This window comes from Artemia franciscana, chromosome 3 (genome assembly GCF_032884065.1).
Source record: "Artemia franciscana chromosome 3, ASM3288406v1, whole genome shotgun sequence".
In the NCBI taxonomy this organism is placed as follows: domain Eukaryota; kingdom Metazoa; phylum Arthropoda; class Branchiopoda; order Anostraca; family Artemiidae; genus Artemia; species Artemia franciscana.
Genome location: NC_088865.1, coordinates 45,869,415 through 45,887,475, shown reverse-complemented (window position 1 = coordinate 45,887,475; position 18,061 = coordinate 45,869,415). Strand labels below are relative to the sequence as shown.

The window sequence follows — 18,061 nt, the reverse complement described above, 5'->3', positions numbered from 1 at the left end:
AAACCTAAAATCTACAAAACAAAGTTTTGCCTACTCTAAATGTAACAGCAAAACCTATTATTCAGGCTGATTGTAAATATACAAAATGTATTACTGTTAAAACTGCTTACTAAAGGGTGTTAGAACTTGCAAGTTCGCAGAATTTTAGAAACAGAAATGAAATTCTCTCTAAAAGCAGTAAGATCAAGACCATAACTATGCAACGGAATTCAGCACTTATGAGAGCCCTAACGGCACTATCCTCAAACATGAGATAATAAAATTATTTCAAATAGTAAGTACAACAAACTAGCTCTTTTCTCGAAGCAATCTGGTGTAAAAATTAAAAGGGGCGAGAGTATAAGTCACAGTTAGAGTAATCCTGGAAGTCCTATTAAAAAGAGAACACAACATTAAAAAGAGGCGATTTTGAAATGAAATTTAAGAACTTCATTAAACATAAAATGGACAAAATGTTCTATATATATATATATATATATATATATATATATATATATATATATATATATATATATATATATATATATATATATATATATATATATATATATATATATATATATATATATATATATATATATCGTTTAGTATTTGCTTCCCCATTCTCAACCCTCCACCTTTTACACAAAAGTTTTATATTGCTTTGAAGATACTTTTTATTCTAAGTTGACGACTCCTGTGTTTAAGAAGTTATTCTCAGAAAATTTGGACAAATAATCCACATTTAGCGTTGAGACCGGGTATGGGGAGGGGAGGCTCCCCACGTGCGCATAATTTCGGTTCCTTTCAAGTTTAAATGAGTAGAATGCACGTATCCAAAAGTGGCAATAAGAGCATCCTCCCCCAAGGTCACCCGCTTTTGCAGACATCCACGGATTGCTTTTGCAGATTCAAGGCTTGCTTTGGTAACCATCCATTAACTTCTTGTTCAGAGTGAGATATTCGTTGGACTGCTGTGCACTTCAAGAAAGGGAGCTTTTGGGGTAGTTTTTGTGTTTCAGAAAAGAATTCAGAATTGAAACATATTTGGAATCGGATTGGGTTATTAGTTGAAGTTCTATCGGCTCTACTGAGCATTGACGATTTTGAGGCTGAAATGATTCAATGAATCCAAGGTGATAATTGTGAAACAAGTAGATTCTGAATATTTCTCACCCTAGTCACCAAAGCTTCTATATCAGCACACGTAAAGCTTAATGATTGGAGGCTTGACCCCAATATTTTTCTTTAGGTGACATTTGCGTCAGCTTGATTAGAGGTAGTAATGTTTTTTTTCTTTAAAATACATTCGCTATTCACTGAGAAAAACTTATGTGCTCAGCCTTATAAAAAAAAAGAAAAAAAATAGGAGTAAATTATTTGGATAGTTATGGCTAGCAATTTACTTGTTAAAATGCAATCAGGATCCTGATCTGGCTGCTCTGAGTTGATGTAGTAATTTTGTGTGTAAAAAAGTTCAAAATACTAGATGTTATCAATTAACATAATCAAATTTCAATCATTCAACGATCTTTGATTTAGATAAGAAACTTTTTCCAGCTCAGAGACTCTGTCGTCTTAAAAAAAAGGCAAGAATGTAGCAATTTGCCTGCCACACTCATGTGTACACTCATAATCAAATCTTTAAGGTTCTAAAGGCATCAAAATAAAAATACTGTGATTCTCTTGGACCTATCTTGCGTGTATTCATTCATGAAAATAAATATTTCCTAAGACTCTACATTTAGATTGTTAAAAAAATATGAAGTTTTTCAGGTAGTATCATAATTCTGTCCATGTTAACACGTTGAACCATGAAAATAAATGCGAAAAACTAAGTTGGATTCGAAAATGTCTTTCATCCCATAACGCTAAAAAAGCAAAAATCAATGAGTCCTCAAGGACATCTGGACCTTTAAAGCAAAACTAGTCCTTCTTAAGCAATTGGCGTAAAACACAGCAATGTGTTTTAAGCGTGTTTTGTAGCTCATTTTTCACTCATATTTCTCCTTTTATTCGGCACCCGCTACTATTGAAAACCACATAGATGCAAAAGGAGGTTTTTTGTATTAAAACTGGAATTTTTCAATTTTTCTCACTTTTTAAGATATAAATGGTTATGCAAGTTTCAATTCAACCAATTCAAGAAATAAGTATTTCAAGCATAGTGTTATTCTATGATACATGTTTTAGAACAGGTTTTTAAAACTTGGACGGTTTTATTTAGCTACTAAACTTTAGTATTATTTGTCTTCTTTCCAGTCTTTCTATCTATTTTCATTTCTTTTGGTTTTATAACGATTTGTAAAAGGACTAGAAAGAAGCGAATATTACCAGTTTTCTATATATCAAACCCCGCTATTCCTGTGAAACGTTGAGAAGTTTTTCCCAGAGAGGAAGCTTTTACGAGAAACAAATCTTGTTATAAATTCTTCGCCAATTGGCACGTTTTGTAGACAAGAACCACAAAAAAAGGATTTTGAGAACCTTAACATCTTCTTATTCCTTTTGAAACTAGTACTAAGCCATAGAATATAAGGTCATTAGCGATCTGACTGTTATGCTCTTTTTCTATGATTTGTTTTGTTAATTACAAAAAATCCACGTGAAAGTACATGTTTAAGTGTGAAATGTTACTTAGCGTAAACATAATGTAGTAGAAATGTAATGTGTATACTTATGTTTAACTTAACGTATAGTACAGGCAAATGGAGGTTTGACCCGAAACAAAGTGCAACAGAAATGATTCTTACACCATCTTGTAGAGAAAAAAAAAACTGAACAACATATCCATTTTCGCATATTCTGATTCGACGCAAAATAACCGTGTTTTGGCTTTTAACGCGATTTTTTTTTACGTTTTCCGAAAAAAAATATAGTTTTAGTATCCGACCGTTTTTCCTGAAATGAAGTATGATTCTGATCCAGAATGACAAGCTGAGACAGAAAATGAAGTCAGATTGGGTGTCTGGTGCAAAACAAAAAAGTTTCACTGTCATCACTATGCGTTGCGGTAATTTTTGTAAAGACAATCAATCGGCACTTGTTATTCAACAAATGGTCGGTTTTTCGTAAAAATACCTGAACTAGGCACTAGTATAAGACACTTCGAAGGCTACGTAATGCAATAAAAATGAAAATCGTCACATTCATCACTTAGTGTTTTAAAAATTTCAAAGTTTATTCCCAAGATTTGACTGAGAAATCAATTAGACGAAGACCTCAAGTAATGCCAGAAAGTCGAGTAGAAAACTAGTTCCGGTCAGTGACAGTCATAACCTTTAATTAAATTCGCCGTCTACCCCGAGAAAAATTTTTATTCGAAATTCCGCCATCTAATAGTCGAGTAATACTTTCCGGTGAATCTGCTAGTGTTCTGATGAATGATTAGCGCAGGTAAGAAGTCGGTTTTTATAATGGTGGTTCGGAACTGAATACTTTAAAAGTTTAAAGGACAAATTATTGTACTTTACTGCTTTGCGTCAAATTCTTGGATGTTTCAGGTCAGTTTAAGTTATTTGTTTTTGTTTTACAGCGACATCTATTGAGAAGACAATCGTCCCCTGAAATACACCTTGTACCAACATGTGACCTCATCATGACGACAGGTTAACTTGTATTATGAGCCTGTGGTATTCTTCAGAGGTGTGAGGGACCAAAAATTGACGGATTAGGTAAAGTACTCTATTGAACTCTTTTTTATGGCACTTGGTATTAACCAAGTGACATATAGCAATCGCCAGTTCTGTCGGTCTGTCTGTCTGTCTGTCTGTCGGTCTGTCGGTCCCGGTTTTGCTACTTTAGGCACTTCCAGGTAAGCTAGGACGATGATTTTTGGCAAGCGTATCAGGTACCGGACCAGATTAAATTAGAAATAGTTGTTTACCCGATTTGACCATCTGGGGGGGGAGTGGGGGCCGGTTAATTCGCAAAAAATAGAAAAATGAGGTATTTGTAACTTACGAAGCAGTGATCGGATCTCAATGAAATTTGGAAGGATATCGTGTCTCAGAGCTCTTATTTTAAATCCCGACTGGATCTGGTGACATTGGGGGGAACTGAGGGGGGGGGCTAAAATCTTGGAAAACGCTTAGAGTGGAGGGATCGGGAAGAAACTTGGTGGGAAAAATAAGCACAAGTCCTAGATACGTGATTGACATAACCGGGACGGATCCGTTCTCTTTTGGGGAGTGGGGGCGAGGATTACTTCTGAAAGATTAGAAAAATGAGGTATTTTTAATTTACGAGTTAAGAAGGAAACATGTTTGAGAAGGAAGCATGATAAGAATACAATATGCATAACAATTGTAGCAAACAGATTTTGCGTGGAACTCCCTATATTTTACCCCCCCCCCCATAATGTGTAAATATACAGTCGAAATTATATATTTCCCCTCTATTCTCCCAATGCGTCTCTCTTGTATCATACCTTCTGCTTATTAATTGAATAAACTGTTTAAAAGGAAGAACCGGAAAAACAAGTGATGGGTGACAGAATACATTGGTTTTATATAATTTGGACTATATATTTGCTTTTTAGGGGAAGGTGGGTTCGCGGTAAAGTATAGGGGGGATCCATGCAAAAGGTGTTAGCTACAGCTATTGTGCGTATTATGAAATGTTTTCTTAACATGTTTCCTTCTCTAGGCCTATACCCCTAAGCTGTAACTATTGCTGACGAAATTGGAATTCCCTAAGAAGAAAAGTCCTGCGGATGTAACTGTTCCTGTCATCTATGCAGTCAGCACAGTAAAGGAAAAATATTTTTACACTGTGACAGTCATCAATGATGATTTTACATTCATGAACTTAGCTATTGACTTTTAATTAGTTCCCATGTCCTTTGGGCACAGACAACGCGGACCCCAGTTATTGCTCACCTGTTTCAAAGGCCGCCTTTTCAAATGCGCAATTTAAGTACGTATTTAAAACGTTTTCCATGAATTTGATGAGCAGGTCATTCAAAGAATCTATGTCAAAAGATAAGGATAAAATTGTAACTGAAATGTATGAAAAAATTCCTACCTATAAAGATCGGTATCGATAATTCAAAAGGGCAAGGTAATCATTTTTGATGTTATTCTAAAGTCGGGTGTTGAATATTTCGATAGCCTTGCAGACTCAAAGGACTGCAGGTACATACACAGGCTCTTGGTTCGTTTTTTAGGGGGGGGGGGGTGATTAACTTAAAAAACAACAAAAATTGGTTCTATTAGTCTGTGGCCTTTTGAAAGAAAATTACTGGTACTTATGTATTATACCTAACTCACTCAAGAAGTGTAGTTACGTTAATCATAATGAAATAAACCAAAACATGATGTAAATATAATACTTTAGTTTATACAATAGTATAATCTGGGCTATATATTTGCAAATTGGGGGGGGGGGAGAGAAAATATCTCAGAAACGGGTTAAAAATCTAACCTTACCCCCACACCCCTGATGTACACATATTTGGCGCAAATCATACAAGTCCAATGCATTCTGTCTCCCGTCATTTGTCCTTGTGTGAGGGGTCCAGTGATTTGGCAAGTTTGGTGCTTCTGGACGTGCTAGGACGATGAAAATTGGTAGGCGTGTCAGGGAGCTGCACAATTTGACTTGATAAAGTCGTTTTCCCAGATTCGACCATCTGGGGGGCCAAAGAGAGAGGAAAAATTAGAAAAAATTAGGTATTTATAACTTACGAGTGGGTGATCGGATCTTAATGAATTTTGATATTTAGAAAGACATCGTGACTCAGAGCTCTTATTTTAAATACTGACCGGCATTAAGCCTCTTATTTTCCTATTTAAATCAATCTATTGATTCATAGAATTTTGTTAGAGCTCATGCCATATGATCTCTTGGCTCTTAGCTCTTCTCGCCTCGTCACAAGTGCCATATGAGCTCTTAGCTCTTTTTTTTATAGTGTTTTTTATATTGTTTTTTTTTATAGCGAGATGTCTACTCAGTTGGAGCACTGCAGAATCTGCAAAGGAAATGTCAAAAACGACTCACATTACACGATTATTACACAGAAAGGAGCTGCCAGAATTAACCTATCTAGTCAGATGCGAAGGGATACCGTTGTGGTCACTGCCGGACAGAAGGTCCATGAGTTATGCAGAAAAAATCATACACACAGGCGTAACATTGACAATGACACTCAAAGGTGAAAGGATGAGTGGCTAGCTAAAATTTCCACTGCCAAGTGAGAGTTGCGGTCGAGTATTTCACAGTTCAGGTTTAACGAGTGTTGCTTGTTTTGTGGCTGCCCTGTTGACCTCTCAGCTTCACACCGGAAAGGCTCAGATGTTTTCTGCGTTCGGACCATAGACTTTGACAAAACAATTAAAGAAACATGCGAACTGAGAAATGATGACTGGGCAGTCAGTGTTTTCCGAAGGATATGCACCGTCCCAGACCTTCATGCCGCTGATGCCGTGTACCATCAGCTTTGCAGCAATAACTTTCGGACAAGCCGAGGGATTCCATTCAAATACGAGAACATGAACTGTGAGCCTGAGAAAAAGAGAAGAAGGTCAGGCAGACCAGAGGACGAGGTGAAAACGGATGCTTTCATAAAAGCGATGGAGTTTCTTGAAAGGAATGACGAAGAACAGACAACAGTCAGTGATGTAGTTCAAAAGATGCATGACGCTCTTGAAGTGGATGTTGAGCCTTACAGCAATGTTTATATGAAGAAAAAGACTCTCGAGCACTTTGGTACTAGAATTCTCATCTCGACTGTCGACGGAAAGTCGAATGTAGTGACTTTCACGGATACTGCGTCATCAATCTTAAATCAGTATCATGTGGAAGCAAGATCTGCAGATCCCGAGAAGCAAAAAGCATAGTTGCTTTGTGCTGCAGCGAAACTGTTGAAAAACGACATAAAAGGCCTACAGACAAACAAAGACGACTACGACGTTTTAGAAAAACTGTCAACCACTTCAGAAGCTGTGAACTTTGTACCTGACAGCCTCAGACTTTTTCTTCGGGAAATATTTGTTGGGAAGACCGTAGACCTCAAGATTGCTAGTATTGGTCATGCGATCATACAAGCAGCTAGACCACAAGCGGTAATTGCACCTCTGCAAATAGGTCTGTGTGTACAGATGCATCATCACTTTGCGTCGCGATATCTCATCGATGCTCTGAACGCAATTGGATTCTGTTCGTCGTACTATGAAGTTCGGCGATTCGAAAGATGTTCAGCCATCAGCGCAGTTGACGATCTGGATGAAATTCTCCCTGGCGGGTTTATTCACCACGTTGCCGACAACGTTGATCATGATATCTGCACTCTCGATGGCAACAATACTTTCCACGGTATGGGTATCATTGCCTCTGTGACACCAGCGTCAACCTCTGCTAGAATACGCATTCCTAGGATTAATATCACTGCCGATGACATAAGAAATGCTCAAAAGATACGCATTGTGCACCATAAATCAGACGATTCCATACTCTCGTGAATCAGATATGAAGGTCTGAGAGATTTCCAACCAGTTGTTAACTCTATTCTTGAAATCCTCTGGCATTCCTCCTGGTACCTGAAAACTCGAAGACCGGGTTGGAATGTCACACAGCAAGCACTTATGGTGCGGAATCACCCAGGGAAATCGTCTATTGTTTTCCTCCCAATGATCGATCTCCCAGCTAGTGACGACACCTGTATTTACTCCACTTTGATTTTTATTGTAGACCAGGCCATGCGACATGGATTTACTCCCGTCGTGACCTTTGACCAACCCTTGTGGTGGAAAGCCATGAAAATGGTCGAAGTGGCTTCACCAGGAAGTGCACTTTCAAAAGTCGTCCTGAAACTTGGCGGATTCCATACCATGATGAGTTTTCTTGGAGCAGTGGGTTACACCATGGATGGGTCAGGACTCAGAGAGGTTCTTGAACACGTGTATGCACCCAATACTGTTCCCCACCTTCTCAGCGGAAAAGCGATCGCTAAAGCAGTACGTGGACATTTACTTATTGACGCTGCGCTACACGCCATTCTGCTTTCTGAGGTTTTTGCCGACAACCAAGCTAGTGTTGATGAGCCAAGACTACAATCCGAAGAAATTGTGGAACTCAGAAACCTATACGAGAAACTGATGAATACGGAAGTAGTTGCTGAGGTTGCAGAAGGCAATCCTTCCTTAGAAAAAATACAGGAATTCATCAGCAGCAAGAGAAAAGAACTGCTCCATCGTCGAACATCAAAGCTTTCAATCAATCAATCAATCAATCAATTTATTAATACTAAAGAAAACTATTACAAAAGTAAATCAGTTAATAGGCCCAAGAAGCTATGCTTGTAATGGGCCACAGAGAACAAAAATAAAACACTTATAAAATATATACAAAAAAAAAAAAAAATTAAAAGAAGAGAAGTGACATACAAATTGGGATAGAATTAAAAGACAGACAAAAATTATTTAACTGGAAAGACCCGACGAAATAATGCCTTTGCAGAAAGAAAAAGAGGGACATCCAAAGGGATGGAGTTCCATAATAGAATTGACTGATATACAGGAGACCTCTGAGCTGCTGTAGAGGATCGTTTTGGTAAAATAAATCGTCGAGAAGAATTACGCAAAGAAGAAAAGTACCTACCTGAGCCTGTCCTTGAGAAAAACTGCTGCAGGGTCGGTGGAAGAGTACCTAGAAAAGCAGAATGCGCTAAATAAAGAGTACTTTTACCTATAATATGATCCAGCGGAGCTATTCCAGCATCATTATAAAGATCAGAGGAAGGGTAAAGCCGAGGGAGAAGAAAAGTAGCCTTCACTGCCCTATTTTGGCCTCTTTGAAGTGAGCAGAGAAGAGATTTATTAGTATTGCCCCAGACAGAGCAGCAATAAGAAAGGTAAGGATGAATAAAAGCATGATAAAGAGAAACCATAATATCAGGAGGAAGAAATGAATTAATCCGGTGCAACATTGAAGACTTGCGGAGGATTAAGGAACGGGTGTGAGTTATATGCGGTTTAAAAGAAAGAAAACAGTCAAGATACACACCAAGAAGTTTCACCATAGTAGCTTGTGGTATAATATCATTCCCAAAAGTCAGGGTGATTGGCTCCCGTACGTCTTGCATGCGGTAAGGGGTTCTAAAGTTGACAATGGCACTCTTTCGGCTGTTAAGAGCCATACCATTTGACCAGCACCAATCCTTTACTTTATCAAGAAGACCTTGAGCTATAGAAGTGGCAGATGGCAGGTCCACCGCAGCAATGAAAAAATTACTGTCATCAGCAAAAAGAACAGGGTGAACATGGGGATGAAGACCTTCAACAAGATCATTAATGTAGATTAGAAACAAAAGTGGTCCAAGCACAGAGCCTTGTGGGACACCTTTCAATACAGGCAAAGTAGTGGAAGAAGTACGGTTAACCAAAACATACTGAGATCTATCTGAGAGGTAGGACCTAAACCAATCTAGTGGGACTCCATGCACACCAAATAAGGATAGTTTAGACAGAAGAACATTGTGGTCAACCATATCAAAGGCCTTTGAAAAGTCAAGAAATAGACCCAAAACACACAAGCATTTGTCCAGATTAGTACGCACAAACTCTGTAGCATCAGTAAGTGCATGTAAGGTAGAGAATGAGGGACGAAAACCATACTGATGGTTAGTGATGAGAGAATTTCCATCAGTCGAATTAGTACTAAATACAAATGAAGAGAGTCGACGATACACTACTTTTTTCAACAACCTTTGAGATGACGGGAAGAAGAGGAATAGGTCTGTAGTTTGAAATTAGAGACGAATCACCTTTTTTGTGCAAAGGTTGAACAGTAGCAACTTTAAATGAATGAGAGAAAATACCAGAAGAAAGAGAGAGGTCAGTTATGTGTGAAATCGGATGAGAAACAAACTGACTAATTTCTTTAAGGACATTATTACTCAAACCAAAACTATCAACTGAACGACTGCTAGGAAGTTGGGAAATAATACTAGAAATCTCAGTAGTACTACATGGGGAAAGGAAAAAAGACTTCTCTGCCAAGGAAAAACAACTTACTCTACTCGGGGGTGGAATTAGAACCGAAGGAAGTGTGGTGAAATACGAATTGAAGGCACTCGCTGAGGATTTTTTGTCCACAATAGAACCATCAGCATTTCTACAAAGACATGGAGAGGAATGTTTGAGTTTCTTGCGAGAGAGAGAGCTTCATTAATTACAGTCCAAACCTTGCGCAAATTCCCCTTGCATTCATTAATTCGACGCGAAAAATACAGCTTTTTGCTAAACGAACTGAAGAAGTGAGCACATTTTTGTAATGTTTATACTTCAAAAGATCATCCTGTGTCTTACTTTTACATGCAGCCTTGAACAAAGACGCCTTCATATGGGTTGCATTGATCAGACCTCTAGACATCCATGGGCATTTGGGTGTAAAATTCCTTGGCTTATTTCTAAGAGGAAAATGCTTATCCAACAGAGTTCCCATACGACACAAAAATAATCTAGTTGCACAATCAGCATCATTAGCTTCATGAACACTAGACCAATCATTACTCTGAAGACCATGTATTAAATTAGAAATTTCTTTATCTGTAAAAGTTCTAAAAGAAGACTTACCTTTCTCATCCACAGTAATCTCAGTTTTAGGCGCAGATAGTGATAGATAAATAGGAAAGTGATAGATAAATAGGAAAGTGATCAGAAAGATCAGTGAAAACAAGACCAGAAGAGAACTTCAAATTAGGAGAATGAGAAGTGAAAATATTATCTATTAAAGTGGCAGAATTTCTTGAAGGGTCAACGCGAGAAGGAAAAAAAATTGAAGGAAGTAGCCCTGAAGAAGAAAATACATCAAAAAGATGGTCACATTCATCATTTGATCCAACATTTAACATATTACAATTAAAGTCTCCCAAAACACAAATTCGTTTTTTAGAGAAAGTCCCCACACCGGAAAGCTGATCAAGCAAATCACAGAACAGATGTGTTGGAAAAGGAGGGAGATTATCGAGTTTCTGGAAAGGGGTTCACCATTTGAGGGAGATGTTCAGTTAAGAAGCATAGCAAATGGTCTAACTGCCTATCCGTCTGCCAACGTTGATTCTGCCAAAGATGTTGGCCTAAAAGTCATTGACGCCATGTCTGGACAGCTGGTCTCTGACTTTGTGTTTCGACGAAAACAACAGGCAATCCAGATGACGACCAAGCAAAGTCCAAGCGGAGACTGCAAACGACTAGACCCGACTCTTCTTTTTCAGAGGTTTATCATGATCGCGAAAAGGATCAATCTTACGGAAACTGAGTACTTTCAACACGAACTGTGTTCCTACCCAGCGTCACTTTTTGACAGCTCCTGCATGCTCCGGACTGCGAACAAACCAGAACTTGCGAAGGCCATAGCCCAGGCGTGCAACCTTGAGAAGCATTCATTTCCCCTCCCCGAAGGCACTCGATATATCCTAGACGGAGGAGCTCTGCTGCACAGGATACCATGGACAAAAAATGAAAGATACCTGGAGATTCTAGACCATTATGCAACTTAAGTGACAGGAAAATACCCTTCTGCCACTATCGTTTTCGACGGCTACGATGGTGGGGCTTCCATAAAAGATATGGCTCACTCGCAGAGGAGTCGTACAGTTGGCCGTGAGATCTTCTTCACAGCAGATATGCAGCTCAAGGTGAAGAAAGAAGAGTTCTTATCTTGCAAGAAAAACAAGGCCAGGTTTATCTGCGCTTTGGCTGATCATCTCCGTGCAAAGGGTGTCTCTGTCTCCCAGGCATCAGGTGACGCAGATGTCCCGACTGTGGAAGCTGCTGTTGCCTCTTCACGGTATCACGACACTGCCGTAGTTGGGGACGATACCGATCGATTGGTTCTCTTATGCTACCACTGTGACTTGTCAAGCAAGAAACTATTCTTCGCACCTGAGCCAAAGTCGAATAAAGCTCCCTGAATATGGGACATACACACCCTGAAAGAGAAGCTGAGACAAGATACTTGTCATCTGATCCTTTTTGCTCACGCCCTGTTAGGCTGTGACTCTACTTCGCGAATCCACGGTGTGGGAAAAGGTCTTGCACTGAAGAGGCTTATAGAAGACAATGATTACCGAAAATCAGCAGCAGTGTTCATGCAGAAGTCCGCTTCGAAGGAGGAAACTAGACCTACGTTGCCTGGGCAACGTGAAGTGTTGCGGCAACCTTTGTCCGGCTTCGCCGATAAAAGTGTTGCGAGAGCAACACTTTGGTTTTGTTTCTTCACTATCGGTTAAATTCTGAAGTTGTCAAAACTATCAAAGCATTCAAAACGGCATATTCAAAGCAGAACACAATCAGTAATCACATGATCAAGTTCTTCAGCGTTGAAAAAACAACAGCAAAAGAATATCGGAAGAAGGGACTAAATTGAGTTTGCAGCCAGTTGAACTTTATCCTTTTCAATCGTAGACATCGTGACCGATGGAAACTTGGAACTTTATCTTATATAATCTAGTTGGTATTATAAAGCTATTCGTGACTTTTCAGGATCAAATACCATAGATGTGCACCAATTTGCACAAATTTTTAGCCTCTGATGAACCTCCTCTAGCAACCGATTCTTACTTAAAAGTCCCTCTCCCGTGATATACATCCAAGTTCACCGGAAACAAATAATGGGTACACCAACTAGCAAAAGTTGCAAACCCCTTGTCGCTGAAGTCATTGTAGCCTAACAGCCAATTATTACTTACAACTCCCCTACATGTCTTACAATCGGGAACCAAGTTGTTCTTACCATCAATTACACCAGAAACAGATAATAGGTACACCAATCAGCAAAAGTTGCAAACCCCTCATTGCCAAAGATGATTATAAGCTAATAATCGACTGTTGCTTGGAAGTCCCCTACATATCTCACAATTGGTATCGGCCTATTTTTGGTTCAAGTGTGTACCTTACCACTGAAGTTGTCAACCCCTTGAAACTTTCAAACTGGTGTATGTCATGAAGGAATTTTTGTAACAAAAAATGGATGACATTTTCTTTGATCAGCTCATCAAGGTCTATCGATTGTCATTGAAAAAAAAATTTTAACTGTCTTAGTTCAAAAGTTGACTTTTTTGCCGGAGGCCAAATTTCTAACACCGCCACTTAGAAAGGAGCAAAGGATAAGCTCTAATTTCTTTAGCAATGAGAGAACTTTTAAAGTTTAAGAGGTATATCTGATACCATTTCTCTATTGCAATCCCAAGTAGAAAAAAAAAGAATGGTAAAGTCAGCTGAAATCACGAACAGAAATGGCTAGAAACAATAGATGGCAGCACTTTCGGACCCGTGGGAAAATCGCACTTTTTTGTTTCTGTAAATATTTCTATTTATCACTCAAAGAAGATATATTGGCTGTGGGGCCGGGGAACTACCGCATATATTTAACACTTATAGATTTTAGTCCATCTTCAATTTGAAACTGGTGCCTGCCTGCTTGCCTGCTAGAACGGAGCTTTCCACTCGAAAGCAGAAACATGGTTTGATGAAACGAAAACTTGGCTGCACAACATCAGATACTCCTCTCTGACATAGGCTATATAACTCCACTTCACTTCGCACACCATAGGCTCTGGCTCGAGGACAAGCAAAAACCATCCTTTTTGGCCCCAGGCAAGAGTTCTACGGAGCTTTCCAAAATGTAATGTCATATTCATCAATCCGGCCTGAGGTCCACACTTTCCGTAAAAACCGCACAGGTTAGACCCTTACCAGTTTCCAGGAATAAGCTGAGATCGGCGGCATAGGAAAAAAAAAAAAAAACAAAAAAAAACGGGACAAAACCAAAGTGTTGCTCTCGCAACACAATTAAGACCGCTGGTGAAGACGCCCTGCTGATCATATACGGTTCGTCGAAAGGAGGGAACTTGAACAAATTCCCCAGAGAAGTTTTTGAAAAGAAAGTGACAACGGCAAACTCTTTTGTTCACCCAGAACATCTGCCACCAACTTCTGATGCAGCCAAGTTTCATAGCTATAGAGTTTTTTATCAAGTTCAGGTATGGACCGTGGAGCCTGATCCGGAACTGAAAGCCGAGGAATGGGGATGGAAAAATAAAGATGACTTCTTGTACCCATTAACAACTGACCTCCCACAGCCCCACGTATGCTCCTAAAGATTGTGAAGTGCTCCTGTCGTGTACAGTGTAGTTCAGCAAGGTGTAGCTGCTTTAAAAACGGCTTAGTTTGTACTCCAGCATGCAGAACCTGCAAGGGAACAATGTGTTCCAACTCCCAAAAATCGACAGCAACAATGATGAAGAGAACCTAGAACCCTAGTCGTTAATCCATTCCAAATTAAGAAGTTGTGAAACTAGTCGGAATCTGATTCTCAATTTTGTATTTTTTATAAGATTGATTCTATTTAATAGACTGTGAAGATTAGACACTATGGGTTGACCCTAAATAGTATACTAAGAGTGTTTTAAGTGTGATTTACGATACTGACCACTGAAAACCAGTTCGGTTTGTAATTCACTTTCCCTAATTATTTTCTAAGAAAATTTAGATCATTCATTAATGATTACGATTTTTTTTTCTGGTTCAGTGAACAGCCTATTTGATTCTATTTTCAGTCTCAGCTCGTGATTCTACGTCAGAACCACACTTTCATTCAAGAAAATCGGGCTATAACGAAAATTGTATTTTTTAGGCGAAAAAAGTCGAAAAAATACAGTTACTTTTTTTATGATGCTTCTTACGCTAAATCCGACTTCGCTTTCGGTCTCGCCATGTTATTTTGGGTTAGAATCATACTTCAGTTCAAGAAAAACCGATGTCCACGAAAATTGCGATTTTTATTCGAATAACGGAAAAAAATCGCATTAAAAGCCAAAACACGGTTATTTTGCGTCGACTCAGAATATGCGAAAATGAATATGTTGTTCAGTTTTTTTTTCTCTACAAGATGGTGTAAAAATCATTTCTGTTGCAATTTGTTTCGGGTCGACCTCTTTTTGGAGCTCATTTTCCTGTACTAGTAGCTTAGTTATTTAACCTAGACAAAAGCCACTAAACTAACGAGACTTTATCACATCCAATGTTTGACACTTTGGAATGTTACCAAAAAACATTGAATTCAACTTACTTCAGAAATTTTGAAGTCTAAATTGACTTTTCCTTTCAGTCGCCCTAGGTCTTGAGGCCTTTTCCCTGGAATCCATTGATAAACAGGCTTTGGAATATCGTTCAGGTACCATTTCACGACAAGTCCGTCCCCCTCACCTGGTTTCAATGTATAATCACAGTCTAATAAAACATTGTTCAGTGTGGAGTTTTCTATTACTCTTGGTACTTGCATATTGATAATCCTCACACCAAGAACTCCTAGAAAAGATAAGTAAAATTTTTAGACTCATGAAAAAAATGTTCTATTCTTGCGTGAGATCACTGTCAGTGATGGGTATAAAAAAATTAGTATACAAAACACATATTTTTGACTTATTATTTTTTCTTGTCTAGGGAATTCTTTTTCGAAAAGGCTGCCAAATTCAGAGCCATTTTGGTGTCAGAGGCCTCTCTAATGCTTCAAAAGTAGAAAATTCATTAAGAAAGATTTACAAATAATAAATTTTGTATATCTCAGAATTAATTGATTTATTAAAATTTAAATATCAACACTTCAATATTTTAGAGGAAAATTCATTTTGTAAACACAAAGTCGTAAATAAAATGGTATTTACTCTATATAGTATGTCTTACTTTGCCTGACACACAACGTTGTATAAGCAAATTATAAAAATTCTTATATAAAACCCATGATACTGTTTTCATCTTATATTCATTTTGCGTACATGATTTTTAATAAGAGCTTTGAGGTACTTGAGCTTTGAATTTACTTTTTTGTTTTTTTCTTTTTAAGAAAGAAAAAGAAATTAGAGCCGCAACAATTTACAGTAATACCCAATTGAAATCGCTAAATTGCCAACCCATCAGTGTTCATTTTTCATTTCTCTTTTTGTTAGAGTTTTATCAAGTTTATCAAGCTTTATACTAATCTTTAAAAAACAAGCAGTCTAAAATTTCGATTTTGCAAAATTACATATGAAATCATGAGACACCTTCATAATCTTTTCACACAGATATACTTTTGTTTTAATTTTTACCCTTTCAAACACCTTATCCTCGTGCGAGGACATCTTAAAAACATATTAAAAACCGTTAGACTCTCTTAAATTTACAAGATAGCAAGACAAAGTATTTCTGTAAGATAATCTTATGAAAGGAAAAAGTACCAAAGAAGAAAAATGTTTAAAACAAAATGTCTCTTGGTAATTTGAAGAAGAAAGAGAGAACACGATTTGAAGAACAAATATTTTGTCTATGTCACAAGAAAGCGCCCTCAGCATCGAAAAAGAGAAAGAATTTTAAACCACACGAAATTAAAAAAGAAAAACCTAAATAAAAAAACACCATGTATGACAACCACTGAATTTAAAGGCCAAGGAAGCGTAACCCAGTTTGCAGCGGTAGCTAGCAACAAAGTAAGAGACGATTATTTCCTTTAGTAAAAACTACAATAACCCATAACTCCTACAAATAGAGTCAAATCAAAACAAGAAATAAACTATTAGAACTGCCTTGTCTGAAACCCGAATCCAGAAAATTTACCGTCTCTTGGCTTGAACAACAAGGAAAATATATTGGCTTGAAAATCAAGAAACGTGGCTGCAATCCCGATATTCCGAATATACGGCATCTTTTCTTTTTCTTTCCGGTTTTCATTCTCAGATAGCTTGTCATTAGAACATCACCATTCTATGAAAACAGTATAAAATGGCTTATTTTTCAAGGAAATTAATGTGGTCAAAAACCGTATGTAGTTATGAAAAATAATTTTAAAATTGAATCAACTGTTTACGAAAAACTACATTTTCCATTTACAATATTGACCAAAGATGTCATAATCGTAGGTTGTAACAAGGTCGTCAATTACTGTTCCAACTAAGAAGAAGCCATAGGTTTTTTTTCTGTTTGTAATTTCATAGTATCTAGTAAAACCCGGGTTGCAGTGGTAGCTAGCAAAAAATTTGTTTATTAGAGACAAATATGAGTATTCTCCCCGGGCAGTTTCGTAAACTTTTTAGCAGGAGAGGCATGTTGATTATGGCGCAAATTATACTTAAAAAAAAAACATTTGAAAACTTTGTCTATTGTGGAACTGGAATCGCAAAAATACTTTTCTCACTTTTTGTCTCTTTGTCTTTCTCCAATGTCTCCGTCATATGATTCAATCAATGCATTCATTTCTTTTCTTTTATCAATTTTTTCTTGAGTAGATTTCCTAAATCACTTTGACCAAAGATAGTCTTATATAGTTTTTCCAGTTATTTCTTTTTTGCTGAAACTAAAAGGGAAATTCTATCACAATTCACCCTAACAACCACAATGGATAGGCAAAGAAATCGATTGGTTTCAGTAAATTAGCCTTAGCACTTTTCATTTCCAGAGATGAAATAGCACTTCTTCTCATCTACAAAGATATCCAGGACGCAAAAATTTCAAAGCTAACCAAATTCTTAGAAGTTATCCTTGTGATATTTACTTAGGAATCCCTTAGAGCTACTACCGAATAGATAAAAAATGCCCTTGGTTTTGACTTGTAAAATGCGAACTGTGAAAGAGACTTTAAGGTATTTATTAGATATACAGAATTTTCTTTTTAAATAAATTTAAAAACTGACATTAAAACTTAAAACAAACAAAAATTATTCCGCATATAAGGGATGCTACTCCCTCCTTAGCCCCTGACTAATTATGCTTAAATTGTGTATTTGAAAGATTAAGAACGGGAACCAGAGCCATTGCTGGTGCAAAGGGCGCCAAAACGACGTTTCCGCTACTGGCTGTTTTCTACAAGGATAAGTAGCAAACCTGTCATCCAACCTTGCTGCAGTAGGGTTTGAACCATGGATTCCGTATTGCGAAGGAGAAAGTCAATCCATTGTGCAACGACAGGGTAATGTTTTATACTGCTTAAATATATTTAAGCAAAGATGGAATTGTGAGTAAGTAATTTTCTGGGGGGAATTAGCAGCGAGAATGGGATTGTCTGGGGAATGCTTCGAGGATTTCCTTGGAGGGGGAGGCTGGTTTCC

General features: G+C 37.8%; 1 protein-coding gene across 2 annotated transcripts in view; it reads right to left on the bottom strand.

Annotated features, from left to right (window-relative positions):
- LOC136025323 (uncharacterized) overlaps positions 1-18,061 on the bottom strand; it is a gene marked incomplete at its 3' end in the record, with an annotated part of 112,309 nt that overhangs the window by 52,518 nt on the left and 41,730 nt on the right. For both annotated transcript variants that reach the window (XM_065701234.1, XM_065701235.1), the window contains 1 exon segment: positions 15,052-15,290. In XM_065701234.1, the coding sequence (XP_065557306.1) occupies positions 15,052-15,290 (239 nt within the window).